The sequence below is a fragment of the Salmo salar genome, chromosome 05 (genome assembly GCF_965601325.2).
Source record: "Salmo salar chromosome 05, fSalSal1, whole genome shotgun sequence".
NCBI classification, from domain to species: domain Eukaryota; kingdom Metazoa; phylum Chordata; class Actinopteri; order Salmoniformes; family Salmonidae; genus Salmo; species Salmo salar.
The window spans coordinates 51,958,049-51,978,242 of NC_138295.1; the positions used below are offsets into that span (position 1 = coordinate 51,958,049).

The 20,194-nt window shown below is 42.4% G+C and overlaps 1 protein-coding gene across 1 annotated transcript in view; it reads left to right on the forward strand.

Moving 5' to 3' along the window:
* Positions 1–20,194, forward strand: part of LOC106605061 (plectin) — a 240,151-nt gene that overhangs the window by 131,147 nt on the left and 88,810 nt on the right. The window contains exons 3-7 of the mRNA XM_082974927.1: positions 6,887–6,948; positions 11,803–11,892; positions 13,672–13,749; positions 13,967–14,059; positions 16,644–16,810. Of these exons, the coding sequence (XP_082831053.1) occupies positions 6,887–6,948; positions 11,803–11,892; positions 13,672–13,749; positions 13,967–14,059; positions 16,644–16,810 (490 nt within the window). The remainder of the gene's footprint in view (positions 1–6,886; positions 6,949–11,802; positions 11,893–13,671; positions 13,750–13,966; positions 14,060–16,643; positions 16,811–20,194) is intronic.

Consider the following 20,194-nt stretch of genomic DNA (forward strand, 5'->3'; position numbering starts at 1 on the left):
TCATGTCTGGAGGTAAACTGGCACCATCCCTACCGCGAAGCATGGTGGTGGCAGCATCATGCTGTGGGGATATTTTTCAGAGGCAGGGATTGGGAGACTAGTCAGGCCGGAGGCAAAGATGAACGGAGCAAAGTACAGAGAGATCTTTGATGAAAACCTGCTCCAGAGCGCTCAGGACCTCAGACTGGGGCGAAGGTTCACCTTAAAACAGGAGAACGACCCTAAGCATACAGCCAAGACAACATAGGAGTGGCTTCAGGAGAAGTGTCTGAATGTCCTTGAGTGGCCCAGCCAAAAACTGGACTTGAACCCGATCTAACATCTCTGGACAGACCTGTAAATAGCTGTGCAGCGACACTCCCAATCCAACCTGACGGAACTTGAGAGGATCTGCAGAGATGAATTGGAGAAACTCCCCAAATACAGGTGTGCCAAACTTGTAGCGTCATACCCATGAAGACTTGAGGCTGTAATCGCTGCCAAAGGTGCTTCAACAAAGTACTGAGTAAAGGGTCTGAATACTTTTGTAAATGTGATATTTTAATCTTTATACATTGGCAACATTTCTAAAAAACAGTTTTTCTATGTTATTATGGGGTATTGTGTGTAGATTGATGAGGGAAATAAAAAACGGTTTAATAAATTTTAGAATAAGGCTGTAACGTTACAAAATGTGGAAAAAGTCAAGGGGTCTGAATACTTTCCGAATGCACTGTATGGAGAAGGGTGAAGTTGCCCTTAGACACTGGTCTTGGGTCAGTTTTGCATTTCCCCCATGAATGGTTAGGGTTCAGAATGGGGCAGGGGAAGCTGATCATAGATCTTTACCTAGGGTAAACATCCCACCGGAGCTGTTCGTATCATTATGTCACACTGCTGAAGAGAAATGCCTAACATTGGTGTTCACGCCTGTGAGGGGAAAGCCCTTTGCCACCGCATAGCAGTGTTGACCTTCAGGTATAAAATACTGTACGGTCCAGTATGTCAAGCTATTTACGATCCAGTGACAAGCTATCAAGTTCTATACAATAAGCTGCACCCAAGATGTACCTTTATATTTCATGCTTATACAACACATTTTTTATGTTATATGGCGTAATTTTGATCTGTATGGCCAGATTTGTCACATACTGTATCATCCTCTTGCAGGCCTACCAATCCTCGCTGTGTGTGGGGGGGGGGGGGGGGGGGGGGGGGGGGGGGGGTGTGTAAGGGTGTGTGTTTGCTTGGGGTGGTGGGTTAGAATATTTAGGTTAGGACTTTGGCCCAGTGCACCGGCCAGCAGAGAGGAGATCGCAGACACATTCCAACAGCTCATCACATCGCCGTGCTCTGTCAGCATCCTCCTAGCTGTATAAGCCGTGGTCCACGATCAAATCCCTTTCACTTCACCTCTTTTCTAGCTTTCTTTCAACCCCGTGCACATTGACATTTGATTCCATCAACTCACTCTGTTTCATAAAACTCCCAACCTGTTTTAAGGTGTCAGTAGCAGTTAACGTGTTGTGGTCTGCTAAGCACATAGAAATCAATGACATCATCTGTTAATCCTTTCTTTCCCAGGCTACACTATCCAAACTCTCCTGTGAGAGGTGACCATATGAATCCTCAATGTTTTTATGTTTAGCCTCCAGCACTGTCGAAGTGTGATTATGTGTGTGTTGTTATTACTGTTCTCTTCCCTTGTATGTCTTGGACTGTACAGTATTATGGTATTTGCTTGCGCTCCTTAATTCCTGTTCTTGCCTAAACGTGTGGAAGTACACAAAGCTATTATTTGAGGTGTGCCTCTCCACAATTTTCACATTTTGTGAACTTAGTGTCAAATAAAACAAACACACACACACACACACACACACATCTTGACACATCAACTGCTTCATGTTTAAACAAGATGCAATGAATCACCTCACATTGGAAAGAAAATTGTTATTTTTTTTTACATCCTTCCTAATGTCATGTCAGACAAGGTGTGGAAATGAGATGCATACCTTCTTAATGCTTAGAGGACCTGTTGGTCACACCCTGTGGCATTGGTTTGAGTGTCAGCACCCTACAGTTCTTATAGGGGCTCAGACCACAGTGAAGGGACCTTTAGTGAAGCCCCGAAAATACACAGGCATGGGAACCCTGAGGGGTATACTACAAAGCAGATTCAAGGAGTTCGCCAACTAACTAGCCTAAATATTGTCTTGAAGTAAAATGCATGTTTTTTAAAGATCTTGAAATGGGTATGGTCTAATTGATTCAATAATCAAAAACACATATTTAAGTTGAACTTTTTTAATGAACTAGAAAATCAGGTAATTTATTTTTGTTTACCAAAGTAAGCTGGCTAGCTCCTTGATCCTACATTGTAGTATAACCCCCTGTTCTTACCTGGGTCTGTCTTAAGTGTATTTTGGGTCTTCCCATGTTATTATGAGGGAATGAGACACCAAAACAAGTCCTCACTGATGACCGCTCACTGATATAGTGTCTTATCAGTTATCTGAATGGTCATCTCTGGGTTAGAGGCTGATAAAGGACTGATAATCATAATCACTGGTTCAACAATGCTAGCTGGTTGTAGTGGAGTTGTGCTAGAATGTCTCTGTAATGTCTTTACATGTGAGTGTTGAGTTTGAGGAAATCAGGTCTGTGAGCGTGCATGAGTGTACTTTAGTTCATGCTGGTGTAGTTAAAGGGAAAACAAAACACACACACACACACACTGCCAGGCCTTCAGCAGAGCAGAAGGAATATATACTCCTTCACTAATTGTCTAGTTCGAGAATCTACGTGTCCTTAGATGAGGGTATAGATAGTACTGTATAGTCTTGTTGAGGGTTGGGTCATGGCTGATCTCTCAGTGTGTGTAGATGCCAAAGTAGCCCTTCCCTCAGCCTCCCCCTTTTCCTCATAACACTGAGTAACACCCACAGCTCTCTCAGGAATGCCGTGAGTAGGCAATGATTAATCACATTTGTGGTGTGTGTGTGTGTGTGTGTGTGTGTGTGTGTGTGTGTGTGTGTGTGTGTATGTGTGTGTGTGTGTGTGTGTGTGTGTGTGTGTGTGTGTGTGTGTGTGTGTGTGTGTGTGTGTGTGTGCGATAAAAAGTAATTAGAAGTTGAACTGTGTTCTAAAACAATATGAAATTATATCAAACCGTAAAACAATAATATTGTGTTATTTATTCCGGTGCCATTCTTCGTTATTGCTTATACAGCCACCGTAACGAAGTATAAGGATTCAGGGTGTGTACTGTGTACTCTTCTGTAAACGAAGGCAAGATGACAAGTAAAAGTGTATGCAGATGGTGTCTTTTATGGCACAACGTCCTGCTGGCCACCACACCTTGTCTGATCACTCACTCTCCTCTGTCCCCGCCCCCTTCCTGCTCTCACCAGCCACACCAATATGACAGGGCAGAGGAAGGGGTGTGGTCGAGCCTTACCCACCACAATGTCCTCCAAACACACAGGCAGTTATCATTCTGTACAGATCAGCACAAGGACAGGCCCAGACACTGTACCCCACAGGCATAACTTATTGCTAAAAGAGGAGAGGGAGACAAAATCTATGGGAAGAAAAGAAGAGAAGAGCTCATACGGAGGTAGAGCGAGAGAGGAATACATCATAGGCTAGATCGAAAGTGCTGACTGGAACTTAGCCACACGACTGCATGCTCCCTCTGAGTGAAAGGAGCACCGAGGAATTTTCAAGCGGAAAAAGAGCAGGAAAGAGAGAACCGTTTTAGCTACCGACAGAAACCTTGTGGTGATACAGCAGTCACATAGAGCGCGCTAGAGGGGACTTTTGATTCATTCATTCGGAGTTGAGTGGCACCATGAGCGGTCAGCAACAGCGATACAGGAACTTCTCGACAGATAGTAGTGGTGGCAGGGATGGAAGGGACAGGGTGCCCTCAGACGAAGGCTACTACCAGGGGATGCTCAAGTCTACGGACGGCAGGAAAGGTACCAGTATGACAGCATTAACCTAGGAAGCTATGTGTTTACAGTACATGAAAAGTTTGACTTTGAGGAGTTTGGTTTTATGTATGACAGTGTTCACCTAGACAGTGTGTCAAATAGGTTCATATGGAAAGTTTGCCCCTGATACTATGGTTCGTGATTGCATAAGGGAGAGAGTTACAATTCTGGGTGTTTTTTTTTCCCCCTGTGAAAGGAAAAGTTTTACTACTGTAGTTACAGGTTTGGACCATTTTCATATCCCTGCACAGACAAGTCTCTTCAGAGGTTCAAGTCAGGGCCTGATTGGCTAGTCTGTGAAATAATGAGCCCCTTCATGATGCTGAGATACATACCAACTGTCAGTGTCAATTTAAATTGAAAGAGGGCTTGTGGCTTCCACTGTGAGCCTTTTGTGCACTCTAAATTACAGTTTGAGCTTTCTCTAATCATCATCTATGGGAATACATTTAGATTTAAAATTACGTTTTTTTTTTTTTCTGTAATGTTTTCTGTGTCTCTCCAGTGGTCCACATTTGTGACGAAGAGTGGACACGCCCACCAATCTAACACATCAGCCGTTCCCTCCCACCCTAGTGGTCAGCGAACCCATTCACAAAATGTGGGGATGAAATCTCAGTAGGCCTATACCTTGTTGATAACTCCTATAGAATGACCCAAAAATATTCCTTACCCCAGGACACTTCAACGGTTGACTATCCAGGAGAACAAAGAAAAAGGAGCACTAGGTTTCTGCATAGATCTGAAATATTTATATACGGTACACAAACAGGCTCCCGTTTCGGCGTAAAACGCCTTCAAGACTCTAATGATGGTGTTTCATGCCGAAACGGGAGGCTGTTTGTGTCCTTTAAATTTCTTTTTTTTTTGGTTTTCTTTCTTTTCCTGCATAGTCACCCATTGAAGTGTCCTGTGGTAAGGAGGTAGGACTTTCGCCCTTTTACCATTGTGAGTTTGTGATCACTGTGTTTATCTTTGGCATCACACAATGCAGTTGAAATAGTTTGTCTTAGCCTGAGTCATGACTGGTGCATTGTGTATGCTGATTGCAATTGACTTCACATAAACTGTGAACAGGAGTGTCCCGTATAAATCAGGATAGCCCTCGTATTGTAGCTTTATTGATGAACGACATAGAATGACAGGGGTCAACGTTCCGCTAGTCTCCAGGCACACACACACACACCCTATGGTTGCCACGGCAACGTGTTTCCATAACACAATAGCAACATGGCGGACGTACCCACCTGAGAATACAAAAGCCTGCGGGTTCAGTTTGCAGTCACAGTGAATCAGCACACACCGTTGTCCTTTGGTTCTGCAGTGCCTAGCCTGTGAGTGGTACTTAATATGCTTTTCACTACCTTGTAAGACTGATAACGTTTAACTTATGTAGCATGTTTAACAGTTCATCCAGTAACATGACCTGAGCTGTCATAGGAGTAGCTGAAGACCCGAGGCTTCCTTAAAGTTGCACTATGCAAAAGCAAAACTTAAGAATGGGAAGCATAGAAATACCGCTTCTTAGACTTGCTTTCAAGTAGAATGATAGATCTATAACTCACAATTCTATGTGACTTTGGTCGGGTCGGCCAAAAAGTAACATAAGGGAAAATTCAAAAAAGAAATTCTACTTCATATTCATCATCTCCAGCACCACCCCAACATCAACATATGTGAAAATGGCGCATTTTTATTTATGTTTTTGTAGAAAAGATAGAGGAAGATAAGTGTTTCCAATGACATCATTGGTGTGCATCGTGTGATTTTATTATTTTCATTTGGCATTGTCTACACATTTTCTACTAATTGGTTGATGATGTCATTGGAAACATTTTATCTTCCACTATCTTTTTTTACTACAAAACATAGAAACGCGCCATTTTCACATAAATGTTGATTTTGGGGTGGTATTTTCCCTTAAGTGGTACGGTAGGCTTTGATAAAGAACCTTAAATGCAGTTTGTTAATGAAATATTATTAGTATGGACACCCATGTCTTTTATCTGGATAATGAGATATCAGTGTATTAACGACAGTATTTTCTTCAATGCGACGTGTGACTTTCAAAACAAACCTATTGGAAAATCAACAATCTTTCAGTGAAGTGGTCTGGCATGATGAAAAACAGTTGGTGATATGGCTGTTGGTTGGGGAGGGTCAGTGTCTACAGTTCGTACGTCAGTGTCTGCGCTCTGCAGTATGTTTTCCAGTACCCCAGGGTAGTGGGTTGTGTCCAGGTATTTGACTGAGGGTGTGTCAATTCCACTCAGTATGGTGAGGCTGAAACCGGATCTATCTGCTAGATGTGGTTATCTGCCCGTTAAGGCACCGTTGTCTTACTCTCCGAGAGCTACCATATCTTGTCATGTTCAACAAGCGCAACGGTGTCCGTTACAGTACGTAGCAACATATGTGCACATACAGTACCAGGCCTATAGAGATACTGAACACCACTAAGCCTCAGGCCCTGCCTGTAGTCATATCTTAGTGAATAGCACTTGCAGACACAACTCGACAATGAGGGTGTATATCTAGACACTGACTGTGCTATGATGATTTCTGGTGAGTCAGACATGTTTAGTCCAGACGCTGTGCTATCATGTCTCGCTGGGCTAGACTAATCCCATCCAATGACTTGTCTTTGTCTCAGGGAAGAACAAAACGATGGCGGCATCTGGAATATTTGTTAGATTTCAGCTCTTGTTGTTCTTGTTAAATGTATTCTAAATCCTTCTCCTTATCCCTAATACCCTGCAATCTGTTTTAATTTAGACGGAGTTTTCTCAACCTTCGTAAAGAATACCTCAATATTACATATTCATGTACTCAGAGGGTTTATCAAATATTTTAATTTTCTTTACGTTAGTTTTTTATAACCATGTCTGATGTTTGCTCTTTGTGTCTTGCAGATGAACGGGATCGAGTACAGAAAAAGACCTTCACAAAATGGGTGAACAAACACTTGATAAAGGTATGGTCACACACTACCAGAGTACATTTATATGCTCAATAACTCAATACCTAACTTACTCTCCCTATCTTGCTTACTTTAATGCACCCATTACTGGTATCAATAGTTTCGACACAAAGACAATCACATGCACACACACACACACACACACAGACTCATTTTTAACCAACATCAGTTTGATTTCAAAAGATTTGGTTAAATTTTGATTTTGAGCTTTACTGGACTTCTCACAACGACAGTATTCCTGTGTTATTATCCATAAATATCAGTCACATGTCACAGAGCTAATGAAAATGGCTGAAGTGGTTACTGAAGTGGCAGAACAACCGCAGAAGTTGCAAAGTAGGATTTATGTTGAGTTGGATCACTACTGGTCCAGAAGTGATGTGTACGAATGGCAAATGGCAGATATTTCCTTCGTGAATCATACCTCATAATTGGCCAACCAACCACATGGGGGCTGAGCTGTGTGTTTTCTGACGGTTGCAATTTAGTCTCTCTGCAAAAAGGGATTTTTAGCTTCAGAAGTCATTTTGCCACTAATGACAGGAGTAGGCTAGAATCTTTGGCGTGAATCGTAACGACATCGGCCAGATACTTTATTGATGTGTTTTGGATGTGTAGTTCTGTTTATCAAATTTAAAACGGGGACGAATCTTAACAAACACCAGGGCTTGTATTCATAAAGCATCTCAGAGTAGGAGTGCTGGTCTAGGATCAGTTTTACCTTTTACATTATAATGAATGGACATGGGGTGACCTGATCCCAGATCAGTACTTCTATGGGATACTTTATGAACAAAGGCCCAGATAGTTTCTGTATCAGAGGAAGACTATGTTCTCACCTTTTTATGTTTACAATAATTATTTTTGGAATAGGGGATATCTGTGTTGGTATGTTAGTAGATGAGATGTGACCGTCTGATTTAACCATTACTGCATTACTATGAGTGGAGCTGGGGTCCATTTTGGTCTAGCCATGCTGAACATGCAGGTGCCATTGAAGTCATGATCCCATGTATTCATGACAACACAATATTATGACAGCGAGTTTTGATCCCCCATCAGACAGATATCCACAGATATCAAACCATCAAGTGGTTGTTTTTTGAATACCATCTCATCCTACTACATCAGTACAGTCAGACAGGCCAACCTTTTTGGAAGAGCTTCATTGAAAGTGACATGCATTGGTCATACACAGACATGCAACACACACACACACACACACACACACACACACACACACACACACACACACACACACACACACACACACACACACACACACACACACACACACACACACACACAGAGACAGAAAGGTTACTGGAAGTCATGAGTGTTTGGTTTCTAGCTTGGTGTTTTGATGGAAGGTTTACCAGAAGACCAGTCTCTCTTTGACTGAGTGAGTTTGTAAATTGTGCTGTTGTCACCCTTCTCTTCTCTTCTCACCTACCTCACCCCTGCCCCTTCCCTTAGGGCTGAAAACCATTCAATTCACGAGGGGTCCTCTACAGAGGAGGGGGTGGGTTAACAAACCAAACAACTCACTCTGGAGTTTCTCATTAGAAATCAAAAATTACCCCCACCACGACAGCCCCTCCCACTAGTACATGTAGAAATACCCCCCGCTTGCCCCGTGTCATAATTAATTTGACAAAATCCCACCGGTAACCCAACGGTTACAGCCCAAGCCATTAAGGGACTCCTCATAATTCTCCATTCTCCCTCAAAAGAAACAAACCCATTAATTTCCCCTCGAAAAAAGGAACAAAAATAGCTACACAAAATACTATTTTCCTTTCCATGCACACTGTATGTGCGCCGTGCGGTGCGAACACACTCTGTTCCTGATATAACACACAAGCACACAGTCTTTTCATTAAGTGTTTTATGTGAGTCACAGACATCTGGATTCGTTTTGCTCTTTTCCTCTGAAGCACCACATTCTGTTCTGGGCCCAAGGCCCGGTGGCTGCTGGCTGGGCCAACAGTAGCACATGCACTACACAGACTGACTGTTGAGTCTGGGTGGCTGACTGCCTGCCCGCCCTTAGCTCTTTGCTAGTCAAGGTCCTTAAGTGCTCCTTACAGACATTATCAGAGGAATCAATCTGTGTCTCTTGTCTTCCCACTACCATTATGACAAAATGGTAGACCTATGTGACAAGATTTGCATCTCATTTAATGTTCGACAAACGGCGATGACGGTACATTTTACCTTTAGAAAGTTTAGATTAAGTAGGCTATGTATTGACATGAAGTAAACAAATGCTTAATTAAGAGCTTTCTTAGAGAGAACTGTCTTCTTAGAAATGGTTTTATACCGTACACAATATGTGGTATGCAATGCATTGTTACAGAACTAGCCTAGTCATTAAAATGAAATAGCAACCCAAGCAAGGTTTGAAAAACCATAATTGGAAACATCACGCAGGAGAATTTTTAATATAGCATTTTGCGGTGAAACGAAAGTGTTAATATTCTGTCCGTGTGAAAGCCTGCTCTTCTGATGTTGAACTAATGTTGAACTAATGTTATTAATGCGTTTCTAGTGGGCACGTCCCGGGTTGGACCATGAGGGGTTGTAAAAGGATATGGAATAACTTTCACTCGAGCATAAATCTTGTTGTGTGTCAACAAGGGTGGGAAGACCGAATGTAGGGTTTCACAACCATTATTTTACGGTGTTATGTAAAAGGAAATCCACTGTATCTTACATCATTCTGTAGATTTAATGCCCCGTTCACTTTTAATGAAGTGTACAGACCAGAGAGACATAAAGTATCCCTATTTTCTTATACAATGACGTGTGTGGTTTTTATAGGCGTTCGACATTATAATAATACGTGTAACCCTAGGTTAACTGAAGGACGCATCACCTAAAGTGTGTTTTGTAATGGGAAAGTGGAGTCTAGTGTGTGGTTTGTGGTGGATGAGGGGTTTGCAGGTTCTGTGTTGACTGGCCTAATGGTTTTAACCTTGAGGTGCTCACAATGAGGACCGATCAAATGGATCACTTGACTCGAGTTGACTGGAGTGCACACGACACCACATGATCATGTTGACTCAATCTGAGCTTCTTCAACATGGGCTATTGTGTTTTGATGACAGACAGGGTTTAAGAAAATGCTACAGGATAGCAGAGAGAGACTGTTGTAGCTACCATAGAGGAAGCAATGAGAGAGAAGCATTTCACACTACAATTATACTGTAGAATGCCTTCGAATTTAAGTTGGATATTGACTGATTTGAGGTCATTTGGCCGCATTGTCGTATTGTAGCCCCGCGCAGTTGAACTGAAGAAAAACACTTGAATGTTATGCGATCTTGTCCCATCAGTTCCAGACATACAACTTGTATAATATTGTTGAAGTTGGAGACTCTTAGTTGGAGTTGGACAATCTTCCGCGATTAATGTATAAACAGTGATCCCTAGTGGCCATCATCAACCCTCGCTGCATTTCAAACCACCACCGATGGAGTGTGTACACCACAGGTGGACAGGAGTGGGTTACTGTGTTCACACACAGGGTTGTATAACTACTTATAACACAGTATTATATAAGGACTTACCATTGATGCCAGTTATAAATCAAGGTAGTGGGTGTTACAACTTGCAGGGGCGAGACTTGCATACATACTTGCATACATACCATACCTGTACATACCTGTGCGAGGACAAGGCAACACACTGACACAGTAGCAAGGCATTACATGCAATCTCCCAACATTAACCATGTCATAAAGCGCTAATATCAGTAACCATTTTGACCATTCTCTTTTATTCTGTTCATCTAACCTTTTTCATTTTCTTTCACTAAAGCTCCATTTGAATAATTATTCATTATAATCTCAGACTCATATTCTCTTCCTCTTTTGGTCATTCTCCCTCTCTATTCCCTTGTTCTCTCCGTCTCATCCCTCATCCACTCGTTCTCCTCCGTCCAGCATTGGAAAGCAGAGGTAGGTACCAGCTGTCTGCAAGCCCCAGCAGGAGGGCACTGTATGTGGGACAGATTCTGATGAGCATGTAGCTGACTTTCTCCCTTTCCACCTGAACACTATCCACTCCCCACACCTATGCCATCGCTGTGAAAGTATGAGGAATTAAACTGATGGTGTCACACAGAAATAGGACTATGCCTTGTGGACTGTGGGGCCACAAATCCCTCAGTTTCAGTCATTCCCTACGTCTCTTTCTAAGCTTACACCCTCTTCAGCTCACGATCACAGTTTATCTTTCTGACTGGAATTGATTATAGCATGCATGCAGTCCCAAGACTCACTGGAGTATCTGTTTTCATGTGCAGGTATCTGCCTGTGTTTGTACTGTTTATATGTATGTGCGAAAGATTTAGTTGTTTTTGATTGATGTGATTTTTTTTGGTTGAATGAAGACTCCCTGTCTTCCGTCCATCCATCATCTCTCAGTAGATCTGGCAGCTGCCAATTAGCAGGTGTCTGAGTGTCGAACTCAGGCTGATTGGTTGCCCGAGGCCATGCGTTCCTGTCCTTTGTACAGATATACTGGTGGAGCGAGGGGGAGAGAGAGAGAGAGAGAGCTGCTGGTTTATAGCATGAGCCGTGTAGACTGATCTGAGAGGAGCTTGAACATTTTGTCTAGTTTTATACTGTAAAGATTGGTTGCTTTTTCCAAGGTTTACTGTGAGAGGACGATCCACATGTCTAGGTACCCTATCAAATCAGACTCATAACCAGATCCAGAATATCAAAACGTTATTACATCAATACAATGCACGGCTTCTAGGTATTTTGTCTAGGTGTTGCAAAAATGCATTGTGATGACAACCCTTGCCTTACATCTCTCCCTTCTCTTTCTGTGGAACAGTCACAACGTCAGGTCACAGACCTGTATGAAGACCTGAGAGATGGACACAACCTGATCTCCCTCCTGGAGGTCCTCTCTGGGGAGACGCTGGTGAGTACTGCTGACTTCTGATTGGTGAATGGACTGACCTTGACCACTGATCCCGACTTCTGATTGGCAAATGGACTGACCTCGCCTGACCCTAACCCTAAGAAACAAAAGTCTAACCCTTATTTATACCTACCTAATCCAAACCGGTATACCATCCCTGAAGCAAAGCAAAACATTAGTTAGACTTTCAAGTCGTAGCACAACTAACAAGACAGTAACTGGAAAGTTAACAAAGACCCATTAACAGTCTAAGACAACCCCTGCATACCTAACTTTCATTCCAGTCCCCAGAAATGTTAACTATTTGTAGTTGTTTAGATTTTTTGAAATAAGTCAGTAAGTCAACACTGGATGCTTGCACATTATGATGATGCATTATAGGTTACTGCAGATCTCTCTGGAAACCTTGCACTCTGTCTCTGCTACAGTAGCTCATCGCTCCGCTGGCTCTGCTGGTCTTTGCTCATCTACCAGACGCCTCCATGGTCCTAACACATTAACCCCACTTTGGCTTCTCTTTTTGAACTGTGTGCTCCTGTCTGACCCTTCTCTGGTTCTCCTTCTCTGCTCCTCCCCTCTCCTCATGTCCCCCTCATGTCCCCCTACACTTTCCCCCCCTTTCCTGTATGCTGACCTTTGCCCTTTGGCCTATGCCTCCTCTCTTTGCACTGCTCTTTGCTGGGGCTAGGCAAGGGAGAGAGACGTGGTCAGGAACTTGCGGTTGGTGAGTGGGGTTTTCTATAACTCGGCCGCCATTTTCTTCTTCTACTTCATGTGGCTTGAGTCATCCATTACCCAGTGGCTCGGCTGTGCATGATGCCACTTGCTGTGCTTATGATTCCATTTTTTTTCCCTCCTTTGGGCATCACCTATTTCTCATTGACAAGCTTGCAAAGTCTCAGAGGTGCATTAACCATTTCGCCGCTGGCTGTAAACAAATACCCTCTGTTATTAATAGGTGCCATGGCTGAATGAAGGAAGGACATAATTGACTAACTACTTAATTGACTAGTCATTGATGCTATAACAATACTTGAAGCACTGGAAATTATCGGTTTTGAAATAACTTTGTTTCTGTGTGGCTCAATTACTAATGCTTATTACATAGCACAAATACAGTATTCTTTGGAAGTGGAAGTCTTCAGTTCATTGTTCTCCATTCAGAACACATGTATGAAGTGGTGACACAATTCAAAACCAACCAAACAACCAAAGATTCCTGTACCTAATAACTAATCATGTTATTGGCTCAGCCAATGCATGACTGATGCTCCCCCCCTTCACCCCAAATATATCTCCTATTTACCTCTGTGTTTGACTGTCGAATGTGAAGAACAGGTATGATGTCATTCATGTGGTTTTATAATGAGGGAAGTTGTACATGGAGATCTGTGAGACACATCAGTTATTCATCGTATTCTTTGTCGTTCATCTTTTCCTTTGGAGGAAACTCGTGTGTACTCTTGTCATTGAGTCTACAATTTATTTCCCAATTTCCCTTCTCCTGTTAGTTGGATATTGTCGTAGCTGCATCACATTTTTCTCTTCCGACGTAATGTTTCACTCGCATTTCTCCACTCCTCTTCTAAGGTAGCATGAACTCCTGTCCAGTCTGTTTCTAACCCCTCCCCCCACCCACTCTCTCTCTCTCTCTCTTTCTCTCTCTCTCTCTCTCTCGGGCTGTCTCTCTCTCTCTCTCTTTCTCTATCGCTCTCGGTCTCCCCCTTCTTTGTCTCTCCCTCTCTCTGTCGTTCTCTCTCTTGCCCCCTCTCTCTCCAGCCCAGAGAGAAAGGCCGCATGAGATTCCACAAGCTGCAGAATGTACAGATGGCACTGGACTTCCTCAAACACCGACAGGTAAGAGAAACAACAATTGAAATATAATAATGGAGATAATGTAACAAATTAGTTACCCTCTGAGTTTACTTCTCTTGTACTGTATTAAGATGACTTACTGTAAGTGACATGACTGAGACAAATATCTAAATGCATTGGAACAGGGTAATAATGCATCTACTATGATGTGAACTACTATAATTGTTAAGTCTCGCTCTTCTCTGTCGTCCAATCACAGGTCAAGCTGGTGAACATCAGAAACGATGACATTGCGGATGGCAACCCCAAGCTGACCCTTGGGCTGATATGGACCATCATCCTTCACTTCCAGGTGTCCTACTCTGTCAGTGTTGTGTTCCCATATCATATAGCTCCTCATCCTCCTATCCCCTTGGCTCTGATCCAAGCCAATCATCAACAATCCCAAATTGAACTCAATCCAATCATAGTTGATCTCAATCACTCAATGTTACCACATCGCTTTCAGAAAATCAAATTGCTGTCAAATCTGTCATCAAATTATTATCAAATATATTTCAATCATAGTATTATTACAGTTTAATAATTATAGTTATTTTAGCAGAGGTGGAAAAAGTACCCAATTGTCATACTTGAAGAAAAGTTACTCAAGTAAAAGTGAAAGTCAGCCGGTAAAATACTACTTGAATATAAGTCTAAAAGTATTTGGTTTTAAATTTAAGTATCAAAAGTAAATGTAATTGCTAAATATACTTAAGTATCAAAAGTAAAAGTAAGTAATTCAAAATTCCTTAAATTAAGCAAAGCAGACTGCACCATTTTATTTCTTTTAAAATGTATGGACAGCCAGGGGCATACTCCCACACTCAGACATTATTTATAAAAGATGCATTTGTGTTTAGTGAGTCCACCATGCCAGAGGCAGTAGGGATGACCATGTGTTCTCTTGATATGTGCTTGAATTTGACAATTTTCCTGTCCTGCTAAGCATTCAAAATGTAACTAGTGCTTTTGGTTGTCAGGGAAAATGTAGGAAGTTAAAAGTACAATATTTTCTTTAGGAATGTAGTGAAGTAAAAGTTGTCAGAAATATAAATAATAAAGTAAAGTACAGATACCCCAAAAAACGACTTAAGTAGTACATTAAAGTATTTTTTACTTAAGTACTTCACACCACTGCTTTTTTTCACTTTTCACAACTTTCAACCAAAATCGAACGACATAGTGAAATTTTTTGTTGATTTGACATTGAATTCACCCTAGTTGACAACTCAAACAATTGTAAATCAAAAACTAGAAGTTGAACTGACGTCTGTGCCCAGTGGGTATACTCTACACCAGTCTTACTGCACAATTTCAATAATCATTTCAAATAATTTAGCTAGGCTTGATTGAGTTTGCCTGGCATAATGGAACCAATACAATAGTCAAACCCTGCCCAACTGGCACTCCAGGAAGGCTTAAGTAAACATGAAAAGTATTTGAAAGATGTCAAATAGTATTTGAACACAGGTCTGTTTGGGACCCATGTTCCGATGAAGGCAGAGGAAATAGAAGAACATTGTGTCCTGCAAACTATTCTCCAAGGTAGAATTGAATATTGGTTCCATTAATCCAGGTAATCTCAATCAAGCCTAGCTAAAGTATTATAAATGTTTCAAATCGTATTTGAAAACAGGTCTGATACCTCCCTTACTTGCTATGCTATGCTGTAAAAGCTTTGTGAAATAACACATGGACTTTCTATGACAATACATTATTTGATTAGAGAATGGCTGGCACTGCCAGTTAAAATGGAGCTATACGCCCACGTGGCAGCCTTGGTTGAGCAGGGCACAAGAAGAGATGTTGGTTGTGAAGTAAGACTGGTGTAGAGTATACCCACTGGGCACAGACATCAGTTCAACTTCTAGTTTTGTTTTACATTTACATTGGTATACTGTACTCCATCTACTGCGTTGGATAGAGAGGCGTATCTCCCATTTCTCAGAAGGAGAAAAACAACAGGGTCGGAGCCTGGTGAGTCATCATAGGCATTCTCCTCTTCTTCAGAGGGGTGAGGTTTAGGGTGGGGCCATCGAGGGTGGATTGGATCCCGAGGAGAATACACACACACACACACACACACACACACACACACACACACACACACACACACACACACACACACACACACACACACACACACACACACACACTTACAGTATACCCACACACACCGACTACAGAAAGAGACCAGTAGGCAGAGAATTTGGTAAATGAGCGGTCTTTTGGCAAGAACAGAGAGTACCCTCTGAGCCTCTGGTGACTGTGACTCATTTAATTTCCATTCCAGCCCAAATAAAGTCCTGCCACATTAGCCAATGGTGTGTGTTCCCGCACTGGACCAGATAGTGCTTAAGTTGTGTCTTGAGACCCAAAGCAGGAGCAGTCTCCACCAGCCATCCCTCCCACCTACCCAATGACCGAGGCATTGAGATCTAGTTGGCTGTTCCCTTTGATGTCATATATGTACTATTGATGACAGAGTTGCCTCCCCTGGCTGAAAAACAATATTTTTTCTTGTTTTCCACCACAGATCATTGAGGTAGACAAACCTGATTCATATTGAACCAGATATCATATGATTGAATCAAACCCCATCCATTACAATGCATAATCAATTTTCTCAAATAGATGATATCTTTATTGTTTCAAACTATCTCCCTCTGCCACCATGGCAAGCAGAGTTGGGGTCAATTCCATATCAATTCATTCAATCCAGGAAGTAAACTGAAATTCAATTTTCTATTCCAAATCTCGTCATTGAGGAGGCGTTTTCATCCAATTTTAGTTAACTTTCCTGTATTGACCCAATTTAAATGGAATTGACCCCAACCCTGGTAGCGTGTGGCCTCCTCCCCTGTCTAACCCCGGTATCTATCCTCCCCTGTTAGATCTCGGACATCCAGGTGAATGGCCAGTCAGACGACATGTCGGCCAAGGAGAAGCTGCTGATGTGGTCCCAGCGCATGGTGGACGGCTACCAGGGCATCCGCTGTGACAACTTCACCACCAGCTGGAGGGACGGCAAGCTCTTCAGCGCCGTCATCCACAAACACCAGTAAGTGGTCCTCTGTAGGTCAGTTGGTAGAATATGCTGCTTGTAATGCCAGGATACTGGGTTAGATTCGCGGGACCACCTGTACGTAAAATGTATGCATGCGTGATTGGCTAAAGGGTCTGCTAAATGGCATATATTGTTATTATTTGGCGGTCGACACCTCAAGCCACAATACGTAGTGTAAGATTTACAGTATTTAGTCTCTGTACCCAGAACCAAATCTTTGGTAAAGTATGTCAAAAGAGACTATACTGCACCTAATGTTCAGATACTGGCGAACATCTTTGGATTGGAACATCAGAATGTTACACGTAAGCCATTTGTTGCCCCAAATGTAGCCATTTCAGGTTTATTCTTAAAGGTGAGATTAACCCCAAAAATAGTACCCCAAATGTACCCCTTAGTAGACTGTACCCACTCATGTTATTACCCACAGTAAGTGGCATTATTAGGTGTTAATATGTCTTGTCCTAGCGTCTCTGGTAGTGCTAAGCTATATGCAATGGGGTTGTCATGACACATCGCACTTACGTTTTATTTGATATGAAGCAGATAGGGCAGGAATGGGACATATTGTCAAATGTCAAATTGTAGTGTGTGCCATGCTAGTTCTGACTAGTCCTTCAAATTATTATTATTTTATCACAAGGTCATACATAAGGTAATATATAGGTACAATCATTGGTAGGTATGCTTGGTAGAAGAGCTGCTTCAAATGTACAATATAAGTAGCTAGCTGCTTGACCTGCTTGACTGGTATCTAAATTACCAGTAATTCATAGTGGTATTTTTCTCTTTTTTTAATGTGTCCAAATCCCTCCCCATCCACCCTGGGCAATATTTATTTTATTTAAAAAAATATATTTGTATCCTCGTATTGATGTTCCACTACAGTTGTAGTGGGAAGTTTACATACACTTAGGTTGGAGTCATTAATATTCGTTTTTCAACCACTCCACAAATTTTTTGTTAACAAACTATAGTTTTGGCAAGTCGGTTAGGACATCTACTTTGTGGGTCAGAAGTTTACATACACTAAGTTGACTGTGCCTTTAAACAGCTTGGAAAATTCCAGAAAATTATGTCATGGCTTTAGAAGCTTTTGACAGGCTAATTGACATCATTTGAGTCAATTGGAGGTGTACCTGTGGATGTATTTCAAGGCCTACCTTCAAACTCGGTGCCTCTTTGCTTGACATCATGGGAAAATCAAAAGAAATCAGCCAAATTGTAGACCACAAGTCTGGTTCATCCTTGGGAGCAATTTCCAAACGCCTGAAGGTACCACGTTCATATGTACAAACAATAGTACGCAAGTATAAACACCATGGGACCACGCAGCCATCTTACCGTTCAAGAACGAGACGCGTTCTGTCTCCTAGAGATGAACGTACTTTGGTGCGCAAAGTGCAAATCAATCCCAGAACAACAGCAAAGGACCTTGTGAAGATGCTGGAGGAGACAGGTACAAAAGTATCTATATCCACAGTAAAACAAGTCCAATATCGACATAACCTGAAAGGCCGCTCAGCAAGGAAGAAGCCACTGCTCCAAAACCAGCATAAAAAACTGACTGGTTTGCAACTGCACATGGGGACAAAAATCGTACCTTTTGGAGAAATGTCTGATGTTAGGCCATAATGACAATCGTTATGTTTGGAGGAAAAAGGGGGAGGCTTGCAAGCCGAAGAACACCATCCCAACCGTGAAGCACGGGGGTGGCAGCATCATGTTGTGGGGGTGCTTTGCTGCAGGAGGGACTGGTGCACTTCACAAAATAGATGGCATCATGAGGAAGGAAAATTATGTGGATATATTGAAGCATCATCTCAAGACATCAGTCAGAAAGTTAATGCTTGGTCGCAAATGGGTATTCCAAATGAACACTGACCCCAAGCATACTTCCGAAGTTGTGGCAAAATGGCTTAAAGCCCTGACCTCAATCCCATAGAAAATCTGTGGGCAGAACTGAAAAAGCGTGTGCGAGCAAGGAGGCCTACAAACCTGACTCAGTTACACCAGCTCTGTCAGGAGGAATGGGCCAAAATTCATCCAATTTATTGTGGGAAGCTTGTGGAAGGCTACCCGAAACATTTGACCCAATTTAAACAATTTAATGGCAATGCTACCAAATATTAATTGAGTGTATGTAAACGTCTGACCGACTGGACATGTGATAAAAAAAAATAAAACCGTAATAAATCATTCTCTCTGCTATTATTCTGACATTTCACATTCGTAAAATAAAGTGGTGATCCTAACTGACCAAAGGCAGGGAATTTTTACTAGGATTAAATGTCAGGAATTGTGAAAAACTGAGTTTAAATGTATTTGGCTAAGGTGTATGTAAACTTCCGACTACAACTGAACATCTACAAAAGTATGTGGACACCTCATCAAATTAGTGGATTCGGATATTTCAGCAACACCCATTGCTGATAGGTGTATAAAATTGAGCACACCGCCATGCAATCTCCATAGAGAAACATTGGTAGTAGAATGGCCTTACTGAAGAGCTCAGTGACTTTCAACCTGGTACCGTCATAGGATGCTACCTTTCCAACAAGTCAGTTCGTCAAATTTCTGCCCTGCTAGAGCTTCCCCGGTCAATTGTAAGTGTTTTTATTGTGAAGTGGAAACGTCTAGGACCAACAATGGCTCAACTGTAAAGTGGTAGGCCACACAAGCTCACAGAACGGGATCGCGGGGTGCTAAAGCGTGTAGCATGTAAAAATCACCTGTCCTCGGTTTCAACACTTACTACCAAGTTCCAAACTGCCTCTGGAAGCAACATATGCCCAAGAACTGTTCGTCGGGACCTTCATGAAATGGGTTCTCATGGCCGAGCAGCCGCACACAAGCCTAAGATCACCATGCACAATGCCAAGCATCGACTGGAGAGGTGTAAAGCTTTACACTGCTGGAGTGGTGTAAAGCTCGCCGCCATTGGACTCTGGAGCAGTGGAAACGCGTTATTTGGAGTGATGAATCACGCTTCTCCATCTGGCAGTCCGACGGACGAATCTGGATTTGGCGGATGCCAGGAGAACGCTACCTGCCCCAATGCATAGTGCAAACTTTAAAGTTTGGTGGAGGAGGCATAATGGTCTGGGGCTGTTTTTCATGGTTCAGGCTAGGCCCCTTAGTTCCAGTGAAGGGAAATGTTAACGCTACAGCATACAATGACATTCTAGACGATTTTGTGCTTCGAACTTCGTGGCAACATTTTGGGGAAGTCCCTTTCCTGTTTCAGCATAACAATACCCCCATGCACAAAGCGAGGTACATACAGAAATGGTTTGTCGAGATTGGTGTGGAAGAACTTGACTGGCCTGCACAGGGCCCTGACCTCAACCCCATCGAACACCTCTGGGATGAATTGGA